Below are 24,820 nucleotides of genomic sequence, written 5' to 3'. Positions count from 1 at the left end.
AAACAGCAAAATAACAATTACAATGACCGTGATGTTAAGTACAAATAATAAATTTTGGTTATTCTACCTGCACTTGGTCATACTAACATGTATTTATTATGTAAAAGCATGCGAGGTCTGTAGTTTGCAAAGTTTGCTCATTTCTTTATTACTACGATTATTGTAGTTAACAAAGCAAGGCTTGGTTTAGAAAGCTGGACCATAACAAATAATAAATGTATTTTCAAAATAAAAATTCAATCTTTCAGTGAGAGACCAAGAGTTTTTGACCTTGTCCTCAAACATCTGTCAATACTAAGACACTACTACTTGAAACTAATTTCCATAATACAAAAGCAATATTGAAAAGGATACAAAAGGTAAGTCACAAAAACAGCACCTAGCACTTCTATAAAGTATCGGTCCTTGTATTTATCTAGCACCCGACCTAATTGTTTTGCATCTTCTATATCCCTTGGTAATTTAATATGAGGTTTCTCTTGCCTGAAAAAGAAGAAAATACAAATCCAAAATATTACATAAGTAACTTAGACACTCAATTCAAACATTATTGTTTGTGTAAATACTGAATACTGAAAATATGACAAGGATTATCAACTGTTTAAAGACACAAGACCAGTCAAAATAAACAATATTTTTACTAGAGTTTCACTGAGAAGATTGTGATACAGTATTTATGAGACCAAACTGAATGGATAAGACATAATTGAAAAGTAGATGTAAAAGGCCAATTTAGCTCAGTATAATTACCTGAACATATCAGGGAGTTTATCTGATGATAGTGAAAGAAGGAGAAGGGGAAGGGGAGGGGTGGGAGGGGGAGAGGGGGAAGAGGGGTGGGAGGGGGAAGAGGGGTGGGAGGGGGAAGGGAGGGAGGGGGAGGGGGAGAGGGGGAGAGGGGGAAGGGAAGGGGGAGAGGGGGAAGGGAGGGAGGGGGGAGGGGGAGGGGGAAGGGAGGGAGGGGGGAGGGGGAGAGGGGGAAGGGAGGGAGGGGGTGGGGGAGAGGGGGAAGGGAGGGAGGGGGGAGGGGGAGAGGGGGAAGGGAGGGAGGGGGGAGGGGGAGAGGGGGAAGGGAGGGAGGGGGGAGGGGGAGAGGGGGGAGGGAGGGAGGGGGAGAGGGGGAAGGGAGGGAGGGAGGGAGGGGGAGAGGGGGAAGGGAGGGAGGGGGGAGGGGGAGAGGGGGGGAGAGTGGGAAGGGAGGGAGGGATGGGGAGAGGGGGAAGGGAGGGAGGGGGAGGGGAAGGGAGGGAGGGGGAGGGGAAGGGAGGGAGGGGGAGAGGGGGGAGAGTGGGAAGGGAGGGAGGGATGGGGAGAGGGGGAAGGGGGAGAGGGGGGAGAGTGGGAAGGGAGGGAGGGATGGGGAGAGGGGGAAGGGAGGGAGGGGGAGGGGAAGGGAGGGAGGGGGAGGGGAAGGGAGGGAGGGGGGAGGGGGAGGGAGGGAGGGGAGGAGGAGAGGGGGAAGTGAGGGAGGGGGAGGAGGAGAGGGGGAAGTGAGGGAGGGGGAGGGGAAGGGAGGGAGGGGGAGGGGAAGGGAGGGAGGGGGGAGGGGGAGGGAGGGAGGGGAGGAGGAGAGGGGGAGTGAGGGAGGGGAGGAGGAGAGGGGGAAGGGAGGGAGGGGGAGGAGGAGAGGGGGAGAGGGGGAAGGGAAGGATGGGGAGGAGGAGAGGGGGAAGGGAGGGAAGGGGAGGAGGAGAGGGGGGAAGGGAGGGAGGAGGAGAGGGGGAAGAGGGGAGGGAGGGAGGAGGAGAGGGGGAAGAGGGTAGGGAGGGAGGAGGAGAGAGGGAAGAGGGGAGGGAGGGAGGGGAGAGGAAGAAGAGGGGGAGGGGAGAGGGGGAAGAGGGGGAGGGGAGAGGGAGAAGAGGGGGAGGGGAGAGGGAGAAGAGGGGGAGGGGAGAGGGGGAGGGGAGAGGGGGAAGAGGGGGAGGGGAGAGGGGGAAGAGGGGGAGGGGAGAGGGGGAAGAGGGGGAGGGGAGAGGGGGAAGAGGGGGAGGGGAGAGGGGGAAGAGGGGAGAGGGAGGGAGAGAAATAGCAGTGAATGGAGGGCAGAGAAAATAGGAAACCCAATACATGCTGTAGAGAACAAGAATCATAAACATGGCTGAAGTTGCTACAGAGAAAGAAATAGTCTCTCTACTAACACTGTTTAATGTTCTTTATATCTCATACTACCTATCTGAACCAACTCATGTTTACAGAGTACACTGAAAATTGCATGAGGAAATGAATCTCAGTTGCCAACAGTGCAGGTATTCTCGGATGCAGGACTTCACACATGATGAAATGGGGTCCTTGACACATCTATCATTTTTCATTGGTGAATAATACAGGAACCTACTGTCCAATCATGCGGATCTGTTTGCCCACCTACAGAAGCCTTAAGGCAATCAGTACAAATTCAGCAAGATAACTGCTCTTGAATTGCATCAAAACTGTTTAATGAACATTTAATGGACATGGGTGTGCATGTGTGCCACACTCCCTTCTCCCCCACACCTCTTTCCTAGTTTACCTGAGCTCATTCCCACTGAGAACATCAGGGATGTCAGAGTGAAATGAGTGCACCTCGAACACAGCTCCATCCAGTCTCTGCAAGCCATACATCAACTTGACTTTCCAAAACTTTCAGTGTTCCATGAACTCCATGCCATGATGTGCTGGTGATGCCATCCAAATGAAAGATGTGGGGGGAGGGTGGAGAATTGCCATGTGATGACAGATAGGTGAATATACTAATTGTCCATAACTGTATAAGTTACTCCAGGCAATTCATAATACTAATATCCAGTGGGGAAAGGAAGAGCATCACTGCACTTCACACTGTGTTCTAATCTGTCTCTTTGAATACACCCACCTCCATAGCTGAGTGGTCAACGTGCCAGACCCTGATGTGGGGGGACCTGGATTCGGTTCCCAGAACGGCCAGTGATTTTTCTTTGTGGGAAGACTGGGGTGCTCATGAGATCAACTGAGGAGCTACCTGACAGAGATAGCAGCTCTAAGGTTGGAATGTCAACAATGGCTAGGAGTGGTCTTCCACACTGTATCTGATGGCGAATGACTGAGCATGTCATAACAGTTTATCAACTACCGTGTTGTCTTCAGGGTGTGATTACAGGGTTTCCTTTTCTTTTGCCTTCAAATACAGATTCCCAGAATTCTAATTAAGTTGTCCCATGTGTGGTAAACGATATTTTTTGTACAACATATTTTTTGTGTTCTTGTGCCGTGCAAACACATCCACCACAAAACTCTCAACTCCTCTTTCAATGTCTGCAGTAATTCAGAATTCATATAAATATCAGACAAAGTAGAATACCCTGCTGACATGCAACAGAATGATACAGTGTTTACTGCACTGCAAAATCTTTAGAACTTTTGAGATTATGGCCAATATTTTATCAAATACATTGTGCATTGATTGAGTACTTTCCCATCAGGATTTGAAACAACTGCTTCAACTCACAATTACACAACACATTCTCTGACTGTTGTTCCCTAAGTGGCTAACCCATGAGCTCAAAAAGATTTAAGACTTCATTAATGAAGAAACAGAGAAAAGTTAAGAAGGTGATTTTAAGGCTTCAGTCATTCTACAAAATCTGCCCCCACTTGATTACAACACACACATCATTCATAAAATGATGTAAAGCTGTCAGAAAAGCCCTCCTTTGGGATGTTCTTCAACTGGTGCATCACAATTGCACCATCTTCTGTCTTGGTGAACCATCAGAGACCCTTTTTGCAGTGTTGTCAGTGTTGTTTAGTGGTAGGTTTGGATTTATAACATCAAGTATCACCACTAGTAATGATTTTTTCCCAGAAAGAACCATCCATGGTTTTCATTTAAGTCCTGTCGCAGCACGCATACAAATGTAATTATTTTTGTTTGGACTCAAGTGTGTGGGACAAACTTTGCACACACTTTTCTCTTCTCCAAAACATTCTGGAAAATGTCTTGACCAATCCATTTAGAGATCTGCAGTTGGAGATGACAGTTCTGTTCAAGATAAGATAGTGACTGCAGTAACTTTGCGAGAGGAAGTAGCTGTGTGGACACAATTTTGGAAGCTCCTAGCATCTATGGTCTACCTTGGAGAAGCACGAAGTCCTCAGACAATATATAACTCTGACATTAGTTTTGACTCGATTGACACAAATGAAATGCCAATCTGATTCATTTGTTCTTTGGATAGACATGTATGTAGAGGTTTCACGTTGGACATTCTAATTTAAAACTTGGTGTTACCTACTGAGCACTGTATATGTCTGTGGACAATATACAGATCATACACATACAAAAGGTGTATATATATTATTCAAATAGAAACAGAAGTTGCAGTATTACATTTCCTTACATCGACAATCAAGCTAGGCAACAATTTAGCAAATAAGAGGTAAAGAAGAACAAAATTAAATCTTCACTAAATAACTCAACTCCAACCCAACCAGAAACTCACACCTTTGGCTTTCCGTTACTAAGGCAGGACTCCATCAATATTGTCAAAACATTTTACTGTAGTTGTAAAGTACAATTTTGTCATACACAGAATCAAGGTCTTTGGCAAGATGACAGAGAATAATTTTTCTTGTCAGTCTTGACCAGTACTTCATTTGATAGGTATTGTCTGGCCTTTTCTATGGAGACTCCTTTACAAAAGGCAAACAGAGGCAGTTAACAAGTACTGCCCAGAAAAATGTGTCAGTATTCTGCCATAGATAACTTTCTAAAAAAACAAACTTTACAAAAACCTAAGAGGCATGAATGGATCTGATATTAAGAGGTGCTTGGCTCAACCCCAATTTTATACGTTCCATTACAGCGGACTTCCATCTGGTAGAAAATACGCTGAGTCAATGACTGATTGGTACAGTTTCAATCAAATACCTTTGTGACTGACAGATTGGAGTTGTACGAGTGTGGAAGAGGGATGAGGATTGGAGGGGGGGGGGGGGCAGTCTTACCAGAATGCAGTCAGCTATACTTGACAAGGCCCTGCAAGAGCCTAAAACAGGCAACACAGTGAGCATGTGGCACTGTAAAAAGAATTATAATTGTCAGCCAACTCTCCCTTACCACTCGGCCTGCTGAACGTCTGTCACAATATTTTTTTTACTGAAATGATGTGATAACATTGAGTAGTCTTATCAAATAAGTCCAATATTTTAATATTCCATGAAAACAATGGAGGCACCAGAATTTTCTCTTTTCAGTCAACATGATACATTTTCTAATTAGAGGGGTTGTGTATTTTTGAAACTGACATCTGCTAGATTTGCATGTAATGACTCCTGAGATAAACCTACTATGTCTGTATTTAGTTGTCTGCTAGTGGGTAAAATGACTGCTGCAATAGTTGAGGAAGTAATCACAGATTTTGATGGCCAATGAATTGAATATTTCACTAACACAATTATTTTGTGAGAACTAAATTTCATTCACATCACTATTTTTGCTTGTTTCTTGTTTAATAATATTCCATATTGGTTTTGTCTTTGTTCCTGCAATGTTTCCTGCACAGAGTAACAGAAGGGGAAGGAAGAGGGGTGAAGGAAAAGAACTGGATCGGTTTACGGAAAGGGGTAAAGTTCAGGAAAGTCACCCAGAACCCCGGGTCAGGGGAGGCTTACCGGACAGGATACGAAGGAAAGCTTGTACAAGTTAAATTCTTTTGTGTGGTTGTTTCCCTGCTGCCGCTTGGTGAGTAGGTTTTTTATCAATCCATTTATATTATATTATAAATAATTGATTATTTTCATTTCAATAGAATAATAGCAACTTTTCACAAGAAGAAAAAGGCATGGGAAGAGTTTACAAAAAAACTTGAAGATGTGATGAGTAATAAGAAAATGTTCTATAAAATGAAAAATGAAAGGAAGGCTTCTGAAATACCAGTAAAGATGGAAACAGAGGATGGTACTGTGATAGAAAATCAACAGAATATAAAATATCACACAGGGAAGAGTGCCCTTCACACATACGGTTCATTGATACATTGTCTCTCACTCAGTTGGATCATAACTGATGTGACTTGAATCTGCTTCTATGACTAATTACTGGAAGAAGACAATCTGAGCAAAGCAGTATTTATCCTATCCCAGTAATCAAATGTGTTGCATCCAAAGATAGAGCTGCAGAATAAGTATAGTAACACTTTAGAGCCACTAGCAAAACAGTGCTGCAGCTCGAACAGAACCATGACTATTAAAGACCACTTATTTAGTATCTTACATAAAAACATCACAATTCTCATAGCCGTACAGGTAAATGAAAGGGTAGTTGGAATTTCAGCTGATGTATTGTTTATATCAGAATATAAATCGTGGAAATCAAATGTACGTCTTGATGGTACAAGGTCATGTGCTACTGTATAACCAGTAGCAGACAAGAAGTGGGCAAATATACAAACAGTTGAGTTACGCCCCAGGCCCTTCTGGCTGATACATATTGTGTTGGAAAGCTCTTTGATGCTCTACCACAGCAGTGGATCTGGAGACACACACAAACCTTTAGTACTACCAGTTTACAGGTTGCTGGCAGGAAATATAAAACAGCTATCATAAAACAGCTAGAAAAGTTTTAATAAAGTTACACAGACTTATTTAGGATTTGTGGAGTTTGATTTTCTGCCAGATAGTACTGTTTGGGAACAACTCAATCACTGGATTATTTACCTCTGTAAAATTGCCTGTGAGGATTTAAGTACGTAGTACAACAATGACAATTTATTTTTGGACCCAACTGCTTTGATTGATGTGGATGTAAAAGAAATAGTCAGCACTTTGTCTGATAATGATGGTCAAATGTCCTGAGCCAATGTGCGCGAGTGTCTACCATGAAGATTGGCTGGTTTTAACGTATTTTAAAATACTACTACTCATGAAAGGTTTCAGTTATAGCAATAAAATTACTCTTATTGATAAACCTAAGACTTTCTTGTTTAAAACCATATATAATACCTTTCTCTTGAATTAATACATACTTTTGACAAGCATTATTATTATTATTATTATAACATTGTTTTCGAAAAAAGGAAAAATTGGTCAAAGGTATATTCACTGTATTTTCTAGAAGGAAATTTTTTTTTTTTTATTTTACACAAAAATTGTAATCATGATGAATACAGTATGTTTTATCTACAGTAACCTCCTGTAACGATTTTAGGATGCAATTCTGCTCTTTGTGTGGTAAATTTTGAAGCACGGCATTTTGCACAATGCTACTTTACATTCACTACACTGGTAGCTTGTGTCTTTTCGCCACATTTTTCCAGTCAGTTTTTTTCCGCTCAGAGAACACAGAACACACTGTTTTTGTTTCTGTTTCTTACCTACTTCTGTCTCAATCTTTTCCAGGAAATGATTCCCAGTTGATAAGACTTGAGAGTCCAGATGGATCAGGTTGGGGTTCAAGATCTTTGCTTTGTGCAAGATCTGCACAGATAACTGTCATGAAGTGAGGCGTTGTGAGGTGTTTTCCAGTAACCTTATTGTATAATATGCAGGAATTTACAATCGCCATTAGTATAACATGGAATACCAACTTTCTCCACCACTTCACAGTCCGATGTTCAAATGCGCCGTATGACAACCGCTGATCTGATAAGTCAACACCAAACTTGTTTTTATTGTAGTCCACTACACAGGCTGGCTTTGACTTCTCTCTCCCTCTCTGATCACTGAAAGTGACCATCTCAGCAGTGTGCCTTGTACTTATCATATGCACATTTCTTTTGTCCTTCCAACACAGTGCTAACTTATTTCCTTTACGCCTGAAAATAAGTTCACCCTGCTGAAGGTTCAGATCTTTTATAGCACGAGGCAATCCCTGCCGAGATCTTCTTATTGTTCCCACAAGAGCAGTTTTTGTAGCTTCCAGTTCTGAAGCAAGTATTGGACTTGTGTAGAATCTGTCTGTAAACAAAGTGTAGCCTTTTCCTAACAGATTTGCAAGCAATGTCTTTACCAGAGTCACTGTGTCAGACCTTTCACCCGCGTAAACAGAGAAATTTCAGATGTACCCTGTGTCAGATTTGGATAACATGTACAGTTTCATACCGTATTTATTTGCTTTTTTTGGCATGTACTGTTTGAAATACACACAACCTCGAAATTTACACATGCCTTCATCTATTGTAATTTTTTGAGATGGTGTATACGCACGCTGGAAATTAGCGTGCACATTATCTAGGAGGGGTCTCACCTTGTGCAGTTGGTCATAGCCAGTTTCTCCTTTCCTCTTAGCTAAGGAATTATCACTAATGTGGAAGTTTCTCAAAATAGAAAGAAATCTGTCACGGCTCAAGATGTTTGGACAGAAATTACACGACACAATAGGGTTCTTGGACCAGTGCTCTCATATATGTGGCCTCACACTTACACACATATGGACTACAATTGCCAGAAACTTCCTTATTTTCATAAGTGTAACTCCTTTCCACTTTGATAATGAGCAGGTGGGTGAAAGGGAATTTGTGCTTCGTAATTTCCTGATGCATTGTTGAGCATACAGATTAGTTTGTTCCTTTATATGTTTCATCATATTGTCTGTCAGGTTCTCTAAATTTACCAACAGGGTTTTGTGAGAACTACAATGTATTTCTTCCAAGGATCAACATTCAAATTCTGTACGCATTTATTATCCCAGCAGCATGTCTCAATTCATTCGATGTCTGCTACACTGCCTACTTGATAAGAATGTAAAACACTGAATCAATATCCTAGAATTGGCCACACTCGTTTCTTGTATATAATTCCCTTTACAGATGCATTGCACTTTCCCAGTAGGCTTTCAACAAAGCTCTAACTACCACTCACTGTCCTGAACATTGATATTACATGATCATTCCATTTCATATCATTTCTTAGTGTTACCCCTAAATACTCTTATGATATGACATGCTCAAGATGTTCATCGCCAAACCTGTAACCACATACTTATACTGTTCTTTCTCTTTGTTTTCTAAATCTTTCTGCAATTCCTTAGAATTGTCCAACAACAACTGTTTCGCTTACACAACAGCACTGTCAATGAACATTCTTTTTGTGCTCCTGTGACAAATCGTTTATGTATACTGAAAAATTAGAGGTTCTTTTACACTTCCTTGGGGAACACATGTTACTATTTTTTCTATGGAACACTCACCAACTAGTCTAACGTATTGATTATGTTAGTCAAATAAATAATGCTCAAGACAATCAAGTTATGGGAAGATACTCCAGCATGATTGCACCTTGGTTAGCAGTCAACATGTAAAAAAAAAAAAAACGTGTGTTCACTTGCAGTTACTGTTTGCAAGACAGTAACCAAAGTCATGTATTATGAAGTATTATCTGAAAAAAGTTGCACAAATATTCAGTCACCTCTTCACAGACTTCCAAAGTATGCAAAGATTGGTAACTTGCTGTAAAAAAAAAAAAAAAAAAAAAAAAAAAAAAAAAAAAAAAAAAAAAAAAAAAAAAAAAGTAATATCCAATCACTACAAAGACATACAAATAGAACTGGTCAACTCATAAAAATACCTGGGTGAAAGAACTTGTAGAGATATGAAATAGAATGATAATCCAGGCTGTTATATGTAAGGTAGATGTAGACTTCAGTTCACTGGCAGGTTAATGCAGAAATGCAGCCACTCTACAAAGATGTCCTCTTATAAATTACTTGTGTATCCCATCTTAGAATACTGTCCACATATGTTGGACAAATATCAAATAGGGCCAACTAGAGATACTGAATGAATACAAAGAGGGGTGGGGCAAATAGTCACAGGTTTGTTTGCTTCACTGTAATGCATCACAGTAATGCTGTCTTTAAGACACATGAAAATGATCTACTGAAAGCCTGCTTATAAAATTTCAAGAACAAGTTTTCACTGCAGAATCTAGATAGGCCTACATTATTTAGCCCCTTACATATCACTGCCACAAGGATTGTGATGACAAAATCAGACTAATTACTGTATGCATGGAGCGATTTAAGCAGTCATTCTAGCTATGCTCCACACTCAAGTGGAACGATATGAACCTTATGGGTCATTCCATGTAAATTGTCCTAGTTTAGGTTGCTTTGCATCTTTTCGGTCCCTGTCAAGATCGTGTTCACAAAAGTGGTTCTAGCACCTAAACCAAGTTACAGGAGCGCCTGAAAATTTGCATAAGTTCCTGTAGGGCCCTCAGGTACGTACTGTACAAAATTCAGCAAAATTGAAGATGGTTCATGTAGAATGACCCTTTGCTAACTACCCTCTGGCATGCAATTCACAGTGGTTCGTCAAGTATATATGTTGATTTAGATATACCATGAATTGTTGCACATGCTTCATGGTTTCAAATTCTGTTTTGCTGTGGTTGAAACATAATTATTTTATAAAACTAGGGACCAAATATGAAGGGGGGAGGGGGTTAAGGGAACCACTAGCATATAAAGTGTTAGTGTTTTATTCATTCAGGTCTGAAGTGCACTGCCTTTACAGATACAGAAATAAATTCTTCCATTAATTATCCTCCATTAGAAATATTACAGTAGGCTAATCATTCTCCTTTTTTCAAAAGGAAATAGTCAATTAACAGAACTAGTGATGAAAGTTACAAATTGGTTTGTACTTACACTTCAAGTTCTGGGAAGTTTGCATACAAATAAATTAATGCAAAACATGAAATAATGAATATTCCACCAACAGCAAACGCTGCTTGTTTCGGATTGCCAGGATTAGTTAATTTAGGAGCCACGGAATTCTGGTTTGAATAAGTAACTGTGAATGGAAAAATAATCTTCTAGTTTCGTGTCATACATAAACATACATTAGCCTACTGATGTAAATACAATAAGGAAAGTTCTGGCAGCATGTAAATATTTAATAGTAAAAGAGATTACTCACCAAATAGCAGAGGTATTAAGTCATCAAAACGCACAGATTCTTTCTCTTTTGTGGGTGCCTCTTAACAACCCAATACCTTTGCTACTTGATGAATTACATGTAATATACCTCTATGCAACAGAGTCAGTTAAGTGTCTTAAAATACTTCAAAAACTGAATTAGGTACACAGAACAGGTCTTAAAACGGAACTAGGCTATTTAAATGATGTGGAAGGTGAAAACAATACGCCCAAAAACTGAAGGCACTGACTTGAATTGGATGGAAGAAGTAAACATGAACATCATGAGAAATAATGTCAGAAACATAAAAATTGCCCTGTCAGCTCTATGTTATGACAAAACACCTGTACACACGAAAGTGCTACAAACGGCTGACAGAAAGGAAACATATAATACTGCAGCTAACAGTTACTGATGAATAAAACTGTTTCAAAATCTGCTTTTGGCGCCGCCTATGATCTGTTGATGGCTTAGCTGACGATAAAAGTATATAATACATGCCCCGTTCTTTGCACAAGTTGAACGAATAAAGTCAACATTTCAAAGCAAACTACAGCTCTGTATCCAAGAAGATCAAGCACACTTCTACACTGGGGTTGGCTAAATAAAAAGTCTTCCTATGCTCCCCAGTTTTGTCGAGGTAACATAATCTACATGCATCGTTAGCACAAAGATGAACAACGCTATGTACCAACAGAGCAAAAAGAAATAACTTGCACCCCAGATACACGGAAATTGATCATTCTCATGTATACAATTTCGGTATTTTTGGAACAACGAACTTAACGACGATTCAAACATACATTTACCAGTCCCAAACGCTGTATTTCTTTCATGACATAAATGTTTTGTATTTCTTCGATATCCTTATTAACCTACAATATTACCAGTTTATTTCGCAAGTCCGATAAGAGATGCTAGGTGCCGGTTTACTCTGCATATTTTCGTGTCTCTTGATTGCCTACGTAACTATCGCACGGATTGCGCACAGGAGCTATGGTCGATGTAATAATTAAAAAAAAGACTGGATAAACGACATTACCATTTACATTACGACGTAAAGGAAATCTCACACCCCAATGTGTTTCACTAGGAAAATGAGGATGTTGTCTCTGGATATGACAGGAAATGCGAATAGGATACGTGCGTCCCCGCAATGATTCAACAGTGTAATCATTTACAAATCTTCTAGGATTTGGTTCAAAATAAGTTGATGTAATCTCTGCGCACTGTACTTGTAATTCACCTTCATCAGAACTACTTGATGTCATGGTTCTTCTTCCTTATAAAGCGCCAATCTATTGTTTAACCGTCATCCGTTACACTCCCATCACTACCCAAACACAAACTTCAGTTCCTAGCACGTGACACAACACTACATTCCACGCATTCTGCCAAAGATGCTAACCGCAAAAAAATCCACCCAGCTCTAGCATGGCTCTAGTAGGAACTGCCCCAGAAATATTAGTGAGTCACGAAGGTTATAAAACTATATAAAATTAGAAAAACGCTAAAAGAAAAGTTTGGGGATAATAATTAGGTCCTGGAATATAGGTTTAAGATTTAAACAAGAAGCTACACGTTTTGTTAACAACAATAAATTTAATATTGAAAGAGTCATGGATCTATACGTGAAAGATGGGATAATTTGAATTTTAACATAGTACTGCTCTAGTTAATAACAACCTGAAAATTTTTGCAATCTTCAGCGATGCGTTTCGCAAGAGCAGCAAACGACAAAGAAATCGTTACGGCATTCTTTGACAATTTGGAGATAGAGATAGAAGGTGTTCCACCTGAGAATATGTGGAATTACGTCGAAACAAAATTAGTTGATGATCTGGAGCGTTTGAAAATAATTACGAAAGGGGGAACAATCACCCCGTTACGTAGATTACAAAGCCGAAAACTTGTGAGACACATGGACAGAAAATGAGCCACAGGGAGCTAGGAAAAACAGAACCAGGAGTGGGTGGTCTGACAGTGAGTGCTTCGAGAATTGATTTATCCAATTACTCCTGCCTATCTTGAGATGACAAGATGGTGTTGAAGCTTATTATAGGCCCCAACGTGAGCTCACATATAAATCTTGAAGTGGTCCAGATGTGTGAAGAGTACAACATAACATTCATTGCACCTCCACCAAATGCAACCCACCTTCTAGGACCACTTGATATTGCATGCTTTTGACCTTTGAAAGTACAGTGCTGGAACATCCTTGGGGATTTGAAATTGACAGCAGTGGGCAGTAGATGAAGCTCTGTGCTCAAAAACCAATTCCTCACCTTGCTCAAGAAGCTGTGGGAACTTTGACCTCAAGAGGAGATAACTTGAAAACTGGCTTTCAGGAAACTGGTATCTACCCCTTGAATCATCAAATTGTGCTGGATAAGCTTCCATCATTCATGATGGCCCAGAAAACAAATGTCACTGCAATTATTGGTGACACATTCATGGATCAATTCATCCAGAAGAGAAATGAAGCAACTCAGAAGTGTAAACGTTCCCAAAAAAAAGAGCATTTCTGCAGAAGATATTCTTCCTCCCAAGCTGAATGAGCCATCCACTTCAAGAATAAGAACTAAAATAGCACAGAGAGCTCATCATATAGGAAAGAAAATGCTAAATAAAGAGGACACAGACAGCAACACTGACAAGAGCTCATCTTCTGTACATTATGCAGAATCAGATGACAGAGTAACCATGGATGTTGAGGATGAAGAACATGGATCCAAAGACACTGATGAGTCTTCACCAGCCCAGTTGGTTACATCCCATAGGTTGGTTGATTTGGGGGAGGGAGCCTAACAGTGAAGTCATTGGTTCCATTGGATTAGAGAAGGATGGGAAACGTAGTCGACCACGTCCTTTAAAAGGAACCATCCCAGTATTTGCCTGATGCAATTTAGGGAAACCACGGAAAACCTAAATCAGGATGGCCGGTTGCAGGTTTGAACTGTCATCCTCCCAAATGCTAGGAACCCAAAAGGGATAGTGTTTGAGGGGATGATTGTACTTGTCACATATAAAGGTAAACTATATCCAGGACAAGTCAGAAAAAGAGAAACGAAGGGTTACTTGGTCTCCACCATGGAAAAATGTGGAAACAAGTGGAAGTAGCCTGAGAAAGAGGATCTTCTAGAATATGCTGCAAATCATCAGCCCGCTGGAGTGAGTTGGTTGTCGAGATATTTGTTATGTTAAGCAGGTGGGACTGTACGCACTGGACTGAATTTTACCAGATGCTTTTTTTATTTTTTGGTGATCTGCATTTTTTCATGATTTTGTGGCTGTTCACAGTTACTCATTCATTTCTCTAATTCTTCAATGTGTTTAATTTATTAACTTTTTCAGAATTTCTGTGTTACTATTACTTTTATGTCATTGTTGTGGAGCCAATACTGGTCCAAATAAAGAGATATCATTGTGGTGGAACCAACCCAAGTAAAGAGTTGGTAGTCTAACATTTGGACAGTTTTCTTTCTTTATTGGTTTCAGCCTGAAAAGTTACTTGACCCACTTGGCAAGGAATGGTTACAGAACAAAACGAGTTTCATAGCCAAAAAGAGGAAGGTTAAATTTATCAAACTCATTTACATTTAGTCATTTAATATCCTAAAACGTTTCAGAAATGCAGAAAAATACTAAAAATACTAAAACCCATCCCAAAGTAGTCCCAGTTTACGATACATGTAGAACCGAAACTGAGTAAATAAATATAAAATGGAAAGAATTGTGACACTAAATGGAACACACTTATATGGAGTAGTCTCTTGTATACAGCCAGAAAAACATAACGAGAAGTTCGAATATAGCATATGTGAAAACAAATGCAAGGAGATACCCATTTCTGCCACATAAGGCTGATTTATTGCTAATGCAAACAACGATTGTAGATGATTATGTGGGTTTAAACTGAGTAGTTATATACCAGTAGTCATTCCTAGGTGATGATGTGAAATGAAATTGAAAGGAAATGATGAATTCAATAGTACTGACAAAAAAATGTTTAATTCATCTATGAATACGAAATGAACAAAACTTTTTGAACAAAGCATAATAAATATATTAATTTCCCTTCTATTGTTTATCAATAGCATACTAAAAATACTGTACATATAATTAGTTTTATATTCATAAAATGGCACTGAAACTGATTTATTTACCTGTGTACAATTCAGCATTTTACTAAATAACTTTCTTTCAGATCAGGTGCTATGGTGCAATGGCTAAAACACTACAATTGTACACAGCTGGACAAAGATTGAAATCTCGATCCAGATTTTGGTTAACTGAGATGGCTCTAAGTTGCTTGAAATAAATGAAGAGTGGCTCCTTTGAAAAACGCTGATCTGATTTCTTTCCATAACCTTATCCCATCTGAGCATTGCATTATAAAATACTGAAAAATGGAATAAAATCATTTGATTTGAGATTTTGTTCTGACCTTAATACCTCATCGTTGATGGGATGTTAAACCAAAAACGTCCCATCTTTTTTGTACCTCTTGACAAACTTGGGGTGCTTCTGGCTTTTCAGGCTGTCATATTGAGTGTATGGTTCTCACTAAAACTGCTTGACGAAACTCTTCAAAGATCTTTGAGAGCAAGTCATTCGAGCTTGTGCCCATCAACAATAGGGGTGTAGACAACTTTTTCTGGAGGGAATGGGGGCTCAGTTCTAGTCAAGTACAAGACGTTCATTCAGGACAGTATCCCAAAACAACAGCAACTGACCTTTCATCAACTGTTTCAATGTTTGGAATTGGAACATGAGTTGCATATACTGAAACTTTTGACACAAATGAATGGAAATGAAAGCATTGGAGCAGAAAAACTGCGATGCTTATAGATGATCATGTAAATCATAATTTTTTTCATGTCTTTTGATGCACTTATTTGTTGGATGTATTCAAATCTCTGCCCTCCCCTACAATTTTTTCCCTCTGCAGCTCCACCTAGCATCCTACAGGTAATTCTCTGATGTCTTACGTGTGCTCTATCATCATCTCCCTTCTTCTTGTCAGTGATTACTATAAGCTCCTTTCTTCATCGAATCTGTGGAGAATCTCCTCATTCCTTATCTTATCAGTCTACCTAAGTTTGCATCACAAAATCTTCAATACTCCTCTTTTACGGTGTTCCACAATCCATGTTTCACTACCATACAACACTGCTCTCCAAATCTACATTGTCAGATATTTATTCGTCATATTTTCTCTTTCTAGATCAACGTCTCCAATGAAATTGTCTTGATTTATCTTCGGTTTAGCTTCCATTATCAAGCACAACATCCGAGCTGCCTTTACCTTTCCTAAAACCAAATTGGTCATCATACAACCAATACTCCATTTTCTTTCCCGTTCTTCTGTACATTGTTCTTGTCAGCAGCTTGGATGCGTAATGTGTTAAGCTGATCATTTGATAGTTATCACACTTATTTGTCCTTTCTGTCCTCATAATTGTGTGGATGGTATTTTTTTTCGAAAATCTAATGGTATGTCGCCATTCTTATACACTGCCAGAAAAAAATCGCAACACAACAAAGTAATCGATAAAGAGTAAACAAATTTCGAGAATACATATGTCTAGGTAATATATGTAAATGGTTAACTTTGCAAGATCACAGGCTAATGTAAGTGCAAGTTAAAACCATTGCAAATGTGAAATGCTGGTATATTAATAACTGGTGTAACTGCCAGAAAGTTACATGTAAGCATGCAAATGTGCATGTACAGATGCTGGATGTCCGTTTTTGGGATAGAATCCCATGCCTGTTACACTTGCTCCATCAATATGGGGATGGTTAATGCTGGTTGTGGATGGTGCTGGAGTTGTCGTCTAATGATGTTCCATATGTGCTCTACTGGATACAGATCTGGTGATTGAGCAGGCATAGGCAACATATTTGGCACTTGGTAGAGCATGTTGAGTTACAACAGCGGCAGGTGGGCGAGTGTTATCCTGTTGGAAAACATCCCATGGAATGCTGTTCATGAACGACAGCACAACAGGATAAATCGCAAGACTGAAGAACAAATTTATAGTCAGGATGCATGGGACAACCACGAGAGTGCTCCTGCTGTCATATGAAACCGCACCCCAGTCCATAACGCCAGGTATAGGTCCACGTGTCTAGGCTGCAGACTGGCTGGTTGCAAGCCTTCAATTGGCCTCCTCCTAACCAACACACAGCCATCACAGGCACCGAGGCATGTAAGCATACTGTCATATCGCTGGCTTATTTGTGGAGTATCTTTGCGGGCAGCGCAGTTGGAGAGTTGAGCACGGGACACCGAGCTGTTATGTTGTGCTCTGGGTAGATCTATATGTGAATGGCATTGTTATGGATATTCGAGTGTTGCTGCAAGTGCTATTACAGTAAAGTGATGAAATATAGAAGTGATTCAGAGGACGGTGCGTAATGATGTAATTAAAAATGAGCAGTGCCACCAATAACGTATTTGGGTATCCTCTCGTTGTCCTTCACGCTGTACATCAATCCTCCGCGCCATGTTCGGTCTCTCAGAATGAACTAATGAGAATCAGTAAAAAATGGTTACCATAAAAGAGTAGAATCAAGTGCCAGTGTCTTGTAGCAAGTGTGTGAACGTGCGTTCGATCATCGCGTTTCCGTATTATCAACAATCAGCCGCGCCGTGACGGTAACGCGCGCGCTCGTACAAGTGAGAACTGAAAAATTAACTTTATGAACAGTGTTATATCATTATCAGTGTCAAGGCGGACTGGTACCAAAAGAAATCTGCCTAGAACCGCTCGGCCACCCCGGTCAGCACTCACGTGACAGAAGGCATGTTCAGCAATATGTAATTGCATTCTCAGTTGTTCACACAATATGCTTTTCGTACTGATAAAGTAATGTCGTCCTCTCTACTTCATTGCAATTGCTTTAGCTTCTGAAGCTTTAGGTTCCGGATGTTATTCCCTGTGTAGTGCCATGTACAGTCGTACTCAGAAGTATCCGAACGACCTGAATTGCATTTCGCCTGATTTGGATGCAACCCACATGACGCAACTGTCTAGCACGTCCTCTAATCGCTCCTTGGTACAGCCGTTTGACTATTGAAAATGGTTCCAATAAGTCACCATTAGAAAACACTGCTCTGTATCGCAATAACTCAAGATGTAAAGTAATATCAAAGTACAACAAATATCAGGGAACACCTTATCACAGGTAAGACTGTCCTTAAGGCTTGTAAGCTCACTTTTATTACAATAAATGACATACCTGAAATGTTACCTCTCATTATTACGTCAGATAGGTGATGCACGTAGTAAGTTTGTCGTATTTGTGTTTTCCTCTTCAAAGTAACATACCGTACTTACTATTTAACACAAAGTGACATTAAAAATTTAAGTTATTCGCGAGAAGCTAGTTGAGAATATGTGTGAACTTCAAATGACACGATGAACCGCCTTGTTCTGCATATGGATTCAAACCCAGGTCATGCAGACTAAGCAAAGACTTCGTGACTCACGGAAACTAACAGTCATTCCTGACTAGGCATACAGAGAGTGATATACCTCGATTTTAGACAATATCAGTTAGCAAATATCAACTTTAAATTACATATTGTAAACATTTTTAATGGACGCGAATTCCTACCCAGCATCTATTGTCCTTGTTAACGAACTACGAGAGATGTTAAATATTGCTTCTTCACAAGTAACTTACTTGAAATGCCGTGAGGTAAAGCTTCGTGTTGGGCAGGGATTCGAACCCAGAACCTAATCGGATTGTTATCGAAGCACAATCAACTGTGACATATCGGATTTTATCTCCAGTAGCTACATGTTTTAACTGAAATGACGAGAAGAAACATTAATTTTTTCCTTCCCAGCACTCCAACCTGGCACCTATCGCTGTTACATTCTACAGAAAACGAACGTTAAATATGGGTTTGTTACGCCAGCAGCGGCATGTGAGCATGTTTGAACTAGAAATAATATGAAGAAGAGTTCAGTACTGACTGGGAATAGAGCCCCACACATATTGTTGACGATTGCACACAAAGAGATGTCAGCTACCGAGTTTTTCTCCACCAGCAGTTCGGAATAACATCCTTGAACTTACAGTGATCTCGCAAATAATTCTGTGTCTCACTGGGCCTCAAAAACGTCAGATATCGTTAGTGTTGACAACAAATGAAAATACATTAAAAATCAAAATTATTATCCACCAGCAGATAGGTGTTCTCATGCTAGAGCTTGATAATACATAATGAAAACTTTAGTACTGGGCCAGGATTCGAACCCATTCACGGGAAAGATGGGGAGATGTTGAGGAATCTGCAGTTTTGAACAAACAACAAATTGTAGTCGAGCTGTATTGTCGCGAAGGGATCAAATTCTGCGTTAAGGGCGGTCTGAGTTGCATTCCCAGTCCAGAACTAATTTTATCGACATGCAGAAGCTCAAATAAAAGATGGAATAAGTTACCTGTGACCCTACATAGCGTTTTTTTTGTCACTAGAAAAAAATCACTAGTATAATCATAGAGTTTCTGTATGTTGCGACTCCTGACTTTATTGTGGTTCAACCTAACGTCTACTTGGTAGAGAAGGAATATCATGTTTAATGTGAATTTCAGACCACAATACCATTATACCTTCTTCACTTTGCGAAGCCAGAAGAGAATAGAATCCGTTTCTCCCTATCAGAAATCATTAGCAGAAGTTGGAATCGAACACAGACCATAAGTATATGAACCTATAATCAAATCAACAGACCACCAGTCCTCATCCAATTTAAATAAGAAGTGTTGCTTTCCACTTGAGCCACTCTATTGCGCTATCTGTTTGTTGAATACGTCATGCAGTGCAAAAGAAAAGCTGTAATGTCTGTCTCTCAGACGTCTAGATCCGGCCATATGCATTATCTCACAGCACTGTGGAATGCGGAAGTTCTGGAGGAATTGTTGTTGACTTCTGGAGCTGTTGTAGCTATGTGTCTGCTAGAAGCACAACAACAGCTACATTTTTTTAAATGCAATTCTGCTGTCTGCTGAAGTTATCAATCTAATGGAACTTTGAACATAATTCCCTTCACTTCTCATCCCAAAATAGTCGCATGTGGAAAAAGTGCTAACTCTTGCAACATTTGTTCTTTTCACATTTAATAGACAGTGCTCTTTCTCACCAGAAAAAATGCAGTTCACTCATTGGGCTCCAGTAGTACACTGAAACAGTAATTTCTGTGTGTATCCAATGCATACGGATTGTAGAATTTAGTGGTGCTCTCTCTTCCACTTCTGTACACAATATGCCTGACCTAAATAGGCCCTTTATCATTACAGGCCCTGGGCAGTGCAACATCATACTGACAACAGTAATGCGCTTATACTGACAACCTCACTGTTCCTTTTAGCTGATTTTGTAATCATTTAAATAAAACAACACGGTCTTCCAGTGGGAGACATTTCGTCCCCCTTTCCTTGTGTGAAATTCGTCAGTAAGCTTTTTGCTTTCCAACCAGCGAAATGCCGCAGAGTACGGTCAGTAAACGATTCACAAACCACGATTTAGTGCCATTAAGACGATTTCATTAAACATTGTCGTAGCTGAAGGAATTTAGTTTCTTCTTAAAATGTCTTATGCAGCAACGCTCACAGATATCTCAAATAGGAAAATCTCTTTATCCAGGTACAGAGGTTGTAAAACAATCTTCCCACTGTTTGTGTCAGGTTGATCTTTTCATCTGATAGCACTGGGTAAGTATTTTGTATAAGAGGCATCACAAGTAGTGTTCCTGTAGCTGTGGGAATCATTGGTTGAAAACGAGTTTAACACCAATGGGTACAGTACTGCTAAATATTCAAAATGATTATCAACCTAAGTCTGAGTTCATCCACAAACTGAGACGTATTTATAATATTGAAGCTAGACTGTTTATCCTTGTCTTTCTTGAGTGGGCATTGGAAGGCATTTACACACACGTATACAATACTATGAATACTTCGAATGCTATAGTTCACGTTGCTCTCATAAACTAATTTGTTAATTCTTCTGAGTCTTCAGCGTGCAATATGTGTTGTAGATGCAGTCTTAGACAAATCGTTCACATAAGGTGGACAATACAGTCGTGCTCCCCTCAGAATTCTATGTCCGGCAATATGCTCGATCTGGCAACATTGTAGACTGCGGAGGAAGGCATGACTGTAGTCTGAGTACATCAGTCTTGACTATGACAGTAGTCTTGAGGTAAAACGGGAGACTAGCTAACACGATGTCTGGCAACCGCAAGCATACGTCGACAAAATTTTTACCGCCCCTTTCCTTCGGTGCTGAAGCTATGATTGTATTTCAAGCGAATCTACAAAATATTTCGCTTTCTATCATATTGGTAATAACAGTTTGGTTCAACAATATTTAAGTGAGAGATTTCTTGGCCAACCATCTGCCTCTGAACACCGCATGCGTCTGAGTTCTCTGGGACCCGTTTGCTGCCTACAGGCGGGGCTGAGGCACTGTGGTGCCTCGCCTTCCGCTGCCAACGTCTGCTCCACTCCTTACTCTCGACGGTGTAAAATGCTTTAATGTTGTTGAGTGGTGACCCATAAAATCTGTCTACGTTTTGTGTTCCACTCTCGATAGCAACGGAGGCATAGAACCGTTTTTATTTTATGAGTATTGTATTACACTAGTATGCAATGCATCAATGTGGCACAGAATTAATTTCATTGTTTGTGATCCAGTGCACAATAATTAATGTGTCACATCCTGTTCTTTTTCTTTTCACAGGAGATTATTCAAATAATTTATTTTTGTCATGAATTCATATGTGTTAGTCAAGGCACAGAGAGTAAATGCAATGTAATGTGTTTGGTTTCTTTCTTTGATTCCCTGTGGTAAATGGACGTGAAACATTGTGTCAATACCTTTCAGAACCTGCTGTGTAGCTACTCAGGCAAATTGCTTGCTTTGAGGTTCATACACGAATTTATGGAAAAGTGAATGCTGTTCAAAAGTGACATTTAAAATATTCAACTGGATTTAAGGCGACAAAGTTGCTCATATTTGAAGCTACCCAGAGAAAAAGTAAGTTGCTAGAGCCACTGTTAGTAAATGTCCGCAGAGAGTTCCTAATTGGTATTGAGGAGATTTAGCATAGATGCCCTATAGTAATCAAGAGGTTCATTTCCTTCATACTTATCACCCTGCCATGTGAATCTTAAGTGAAGAACAATATGAAATTCGTACCATTGATGGTCGATTCGAATTTCTTCGGAGACGCTTGTATTGTGAAGCAGCTTGGCAATCAGAAAGCTGAGATCTATCACCATTAATACAACTTAGTGAGTCGAGCTACCAGGAGGACTTGATGTCTAAAGGTTTTCTTCCGAGTTAGTTACAGAATTTTTTCTGGAAATTCGTAGCTCCATAAAATAAATCCGTGTTTCCAAATGTTCGTGGCAATGTTGCCAATTCTCAGCCGTGCTAGGAACAGCGAGGAGAATCCCATGCTCATGTCATAGGAGGATACGGAGAGGAGGCGTTTGGTTTGGTTAATATGCAACGTTTTTTCCTATCAGTTATGTCAAACATTCAGGTGTATAATCTTCCATCATGATGACAGTTTCCCACAAAGTATATATGAATAAAACACTTACCTTGTTACTTTGTGACAAAAGATTATTTCAGTACAATAAAAAGTCTTTGGAAATCAACTTTGCCCACCTGTCACGAAAACTAAGATAACTAACACCTTGCACCTCGAAATCGATTGCATCTATGTGATCACACAAGTAGAATTTCATGAACTGCCTGAGAATGTAGAAAAATGTTGGTGCGAATGGAAGCTATAAGAAACACAGTTAACTAATCATTCTGTGCCATGTAATAATCAATTCATCTGTAAATTCAGAGAAGAAACTAAAAATCATGCCCATTAAGTCAGAAACTAAAGTGCAGATCTGAGCGTTTCCATCTTCAGATCTATACAAATAATGTATACTAACCAACATATTCATTGCTGTCGTAATGTTTCCCTCTTGTTTAGTCTTCTATGATGAACTGGATCCACACCCATGAGTCTGATTGTTTCTTTGTATCCTCCCATCTACTATCGTTGTGTGTTATTGCTCAGTGTTCAAAAAGCAAAATATTATGCCTGCTCCCACGAGGTATTAGAACGAGGTCGCAAGAAGGCTAACGAATTATAATCAAAATACACTGAGACGCCAATTTGTCTGTCGATAGAAATAGTTGGGTATTATTGCCTGTATCACTGGCATCCTGTTGTCGTCTTCTCCTACTGAGATTTTCATATTGGCCTGAACACAAGACGCCGAGATAAATGTGTATTTGATGAACCGACAGCCGTTTAAAGGAACAGGGCTCTTATTTTACTTGCACTTGATCGAACTAGAGACGCTGAAAAATTTGGTGCGGGACTGTGATTCGAATTCGTATCTCCTCTTTCGAGGATCTGAATCTCCTGGAACGGTATAGTTCAATCATTTTGTTCCTTTTCCCAAGACTGCAATCTTTTCTAGGTCTCCTCCAAAGGTAAGTACGTGGGTCCGAATCCTGTTCCAGTACAAAAATATTCGTAATTTCATTTCAAGCCCTATCACATGCACACCGGCCTGCTAGGAAAATTAACATGCATTTTTAATGTCTGTTCATGTGTTGCCAACAATCGTAATAGGTGTCGTTATTTCTGGTCAAACATTCACACATCTTACTGTTGGTCAGTAAGCAATTGATGATATTTAAGCTGTATTCGAGGATGATAAGGGAGGACGGTAGGTGTGTGGTTCGATTGTCGCTCAGGCTTAAATATTTGTATCCTTATTTTAGATTCAAACACCTAGCAGCTGGTAAGAAAAACCAATACGTAACGTTTGATTTTACTTAGTTAACAATCCGATTACGTGTTGGGTTCGTATCTACATCACGGAAATTCACATCATGCACTTCATCTTTAGATGCATGCACATTTTGTTACTTCTGAATAGGGTATATCAAACATCTTTCGTGGTTAGTTAACAGGGATCAAAGGATCTTGATATGAGTCAGAGTTAATTACAAAAACTGTCGTCTTTTATTTTCAAGTTTAGATTTGGTTAGTGATGTTGGCGAAAATTTCGGTAATTCATGCCTCGTCATGGCTAGTCAGCAATATGATATGATTAGATTACATTAGATTAATACTTGTTCCATAGATCATGAATACGACATTTCGTAATGATGTGGACTGTGTCATTTTAATGAAAGATTTCTTTACATACCATGATTCAATTTTTTTACAATTTTTTACTCTCTCTCTTATTCTTTCTTGTTTTTTTATCTGTCTCTCTTTCTCTCTCTCTCTCTCTCTCTCTCTCTCTCTCTCTCTCTCTCACACACACACACACACACACACACACATTCTTCTTTTATTTTTATTTGTTTGTTGTGCTCGACTATCAGCCAGGCATGAAAACGTCCGTCAATGAGTTTCTTAGTTTTGAGTACACTTACAAAAGAAATATGAAAACAGCTATTAGAGTTACTGATTTATGATGCTTAGTTTGCAGTCAGTTCTGAGTATTATTAGTAACTACGCTCCAGTCCCTAAACCTAGTTACAGAAATGTGAATCAGATGGATTACGTATCCCAGGCCGTAGCAGCCGTGTCTTCGAGACACCAGCTATAGTCATTTCCCAGCCCGCTGTAGGATCACATCGGTTCGTCTTCTTCCTGCTGGTAATGTAACTGAGGTTTGGCAACAAGGCAAGGTATGTTTGGCAACTCTGTGATCGACGAGTTACTTTCTGGTGTGCACGGAATTAAGCCTCAAAGTTCACTTGATTTTTCCTGTCATTTCCCTTGAATAATCTGAGTTATTATCGCTTGAGGTGTAAGGAAAGATTGTAAATTTACGGTTTTCAGCCCAGGAAAGTCGTTGCACGTGGAAATCGCAACTAATCTCGTCCTTTAAAT

The 24,820-nt window shown here is 39.8% G+C and overlaps 1 protein-coding gene across 1 annotated transcript in view; it reads right to left on the bottom strand.

The window, feature by feature from the left end:
• The window catches only part of LOC126175852 (transmembrane protein 41B-like), a 51,779-nt gene extending 39,525 nt beyond the window's left edge, over positions 1-12,254 (bottom strand). Inside the window, exons 1-3 of the mRNA XM_049922858.1 lie at positions 12,121-12,254; positions 10,604-10,748; positions 355-483 (exon numbers count right to left, since the gene is read on the bottom strand). Coding sequence (XP_049778815.1) covers positions 355-483; positions 10,604-10,748; positions 12,121-12,145 — 299 coding nt within the window. The 5' untranslated portion in view covers positions 12,146-12,254. The remainder of the gene's footprint in view (positions 1-354; positions 484-10,603; positions 10,749-12,120) is intronic.
• Positions 12,255-24,820: the final 12,566 nt, after the last annotated feature.

The sequence above is a fragment of the Schistocerca cancellata genome, chromosome 3 (assembly GCF_023864275.1).
Source record: "Schistocerca cancellata isolate TAMUIC-IGC-003103 chromosome 3, iqSchCanc2.1, whole genome shotgun sequence".
In the NCBI taxonomy this organism is placed as follows: Eukaryota; Metazoa; Arthropoda; class Insecta; order Orthoptera; family Acrididae; genus Schistocerca; species Schistocerca cancellata.
This window is presented reverse-complemented; position numbering and strand designations above follow the sequence as displayed.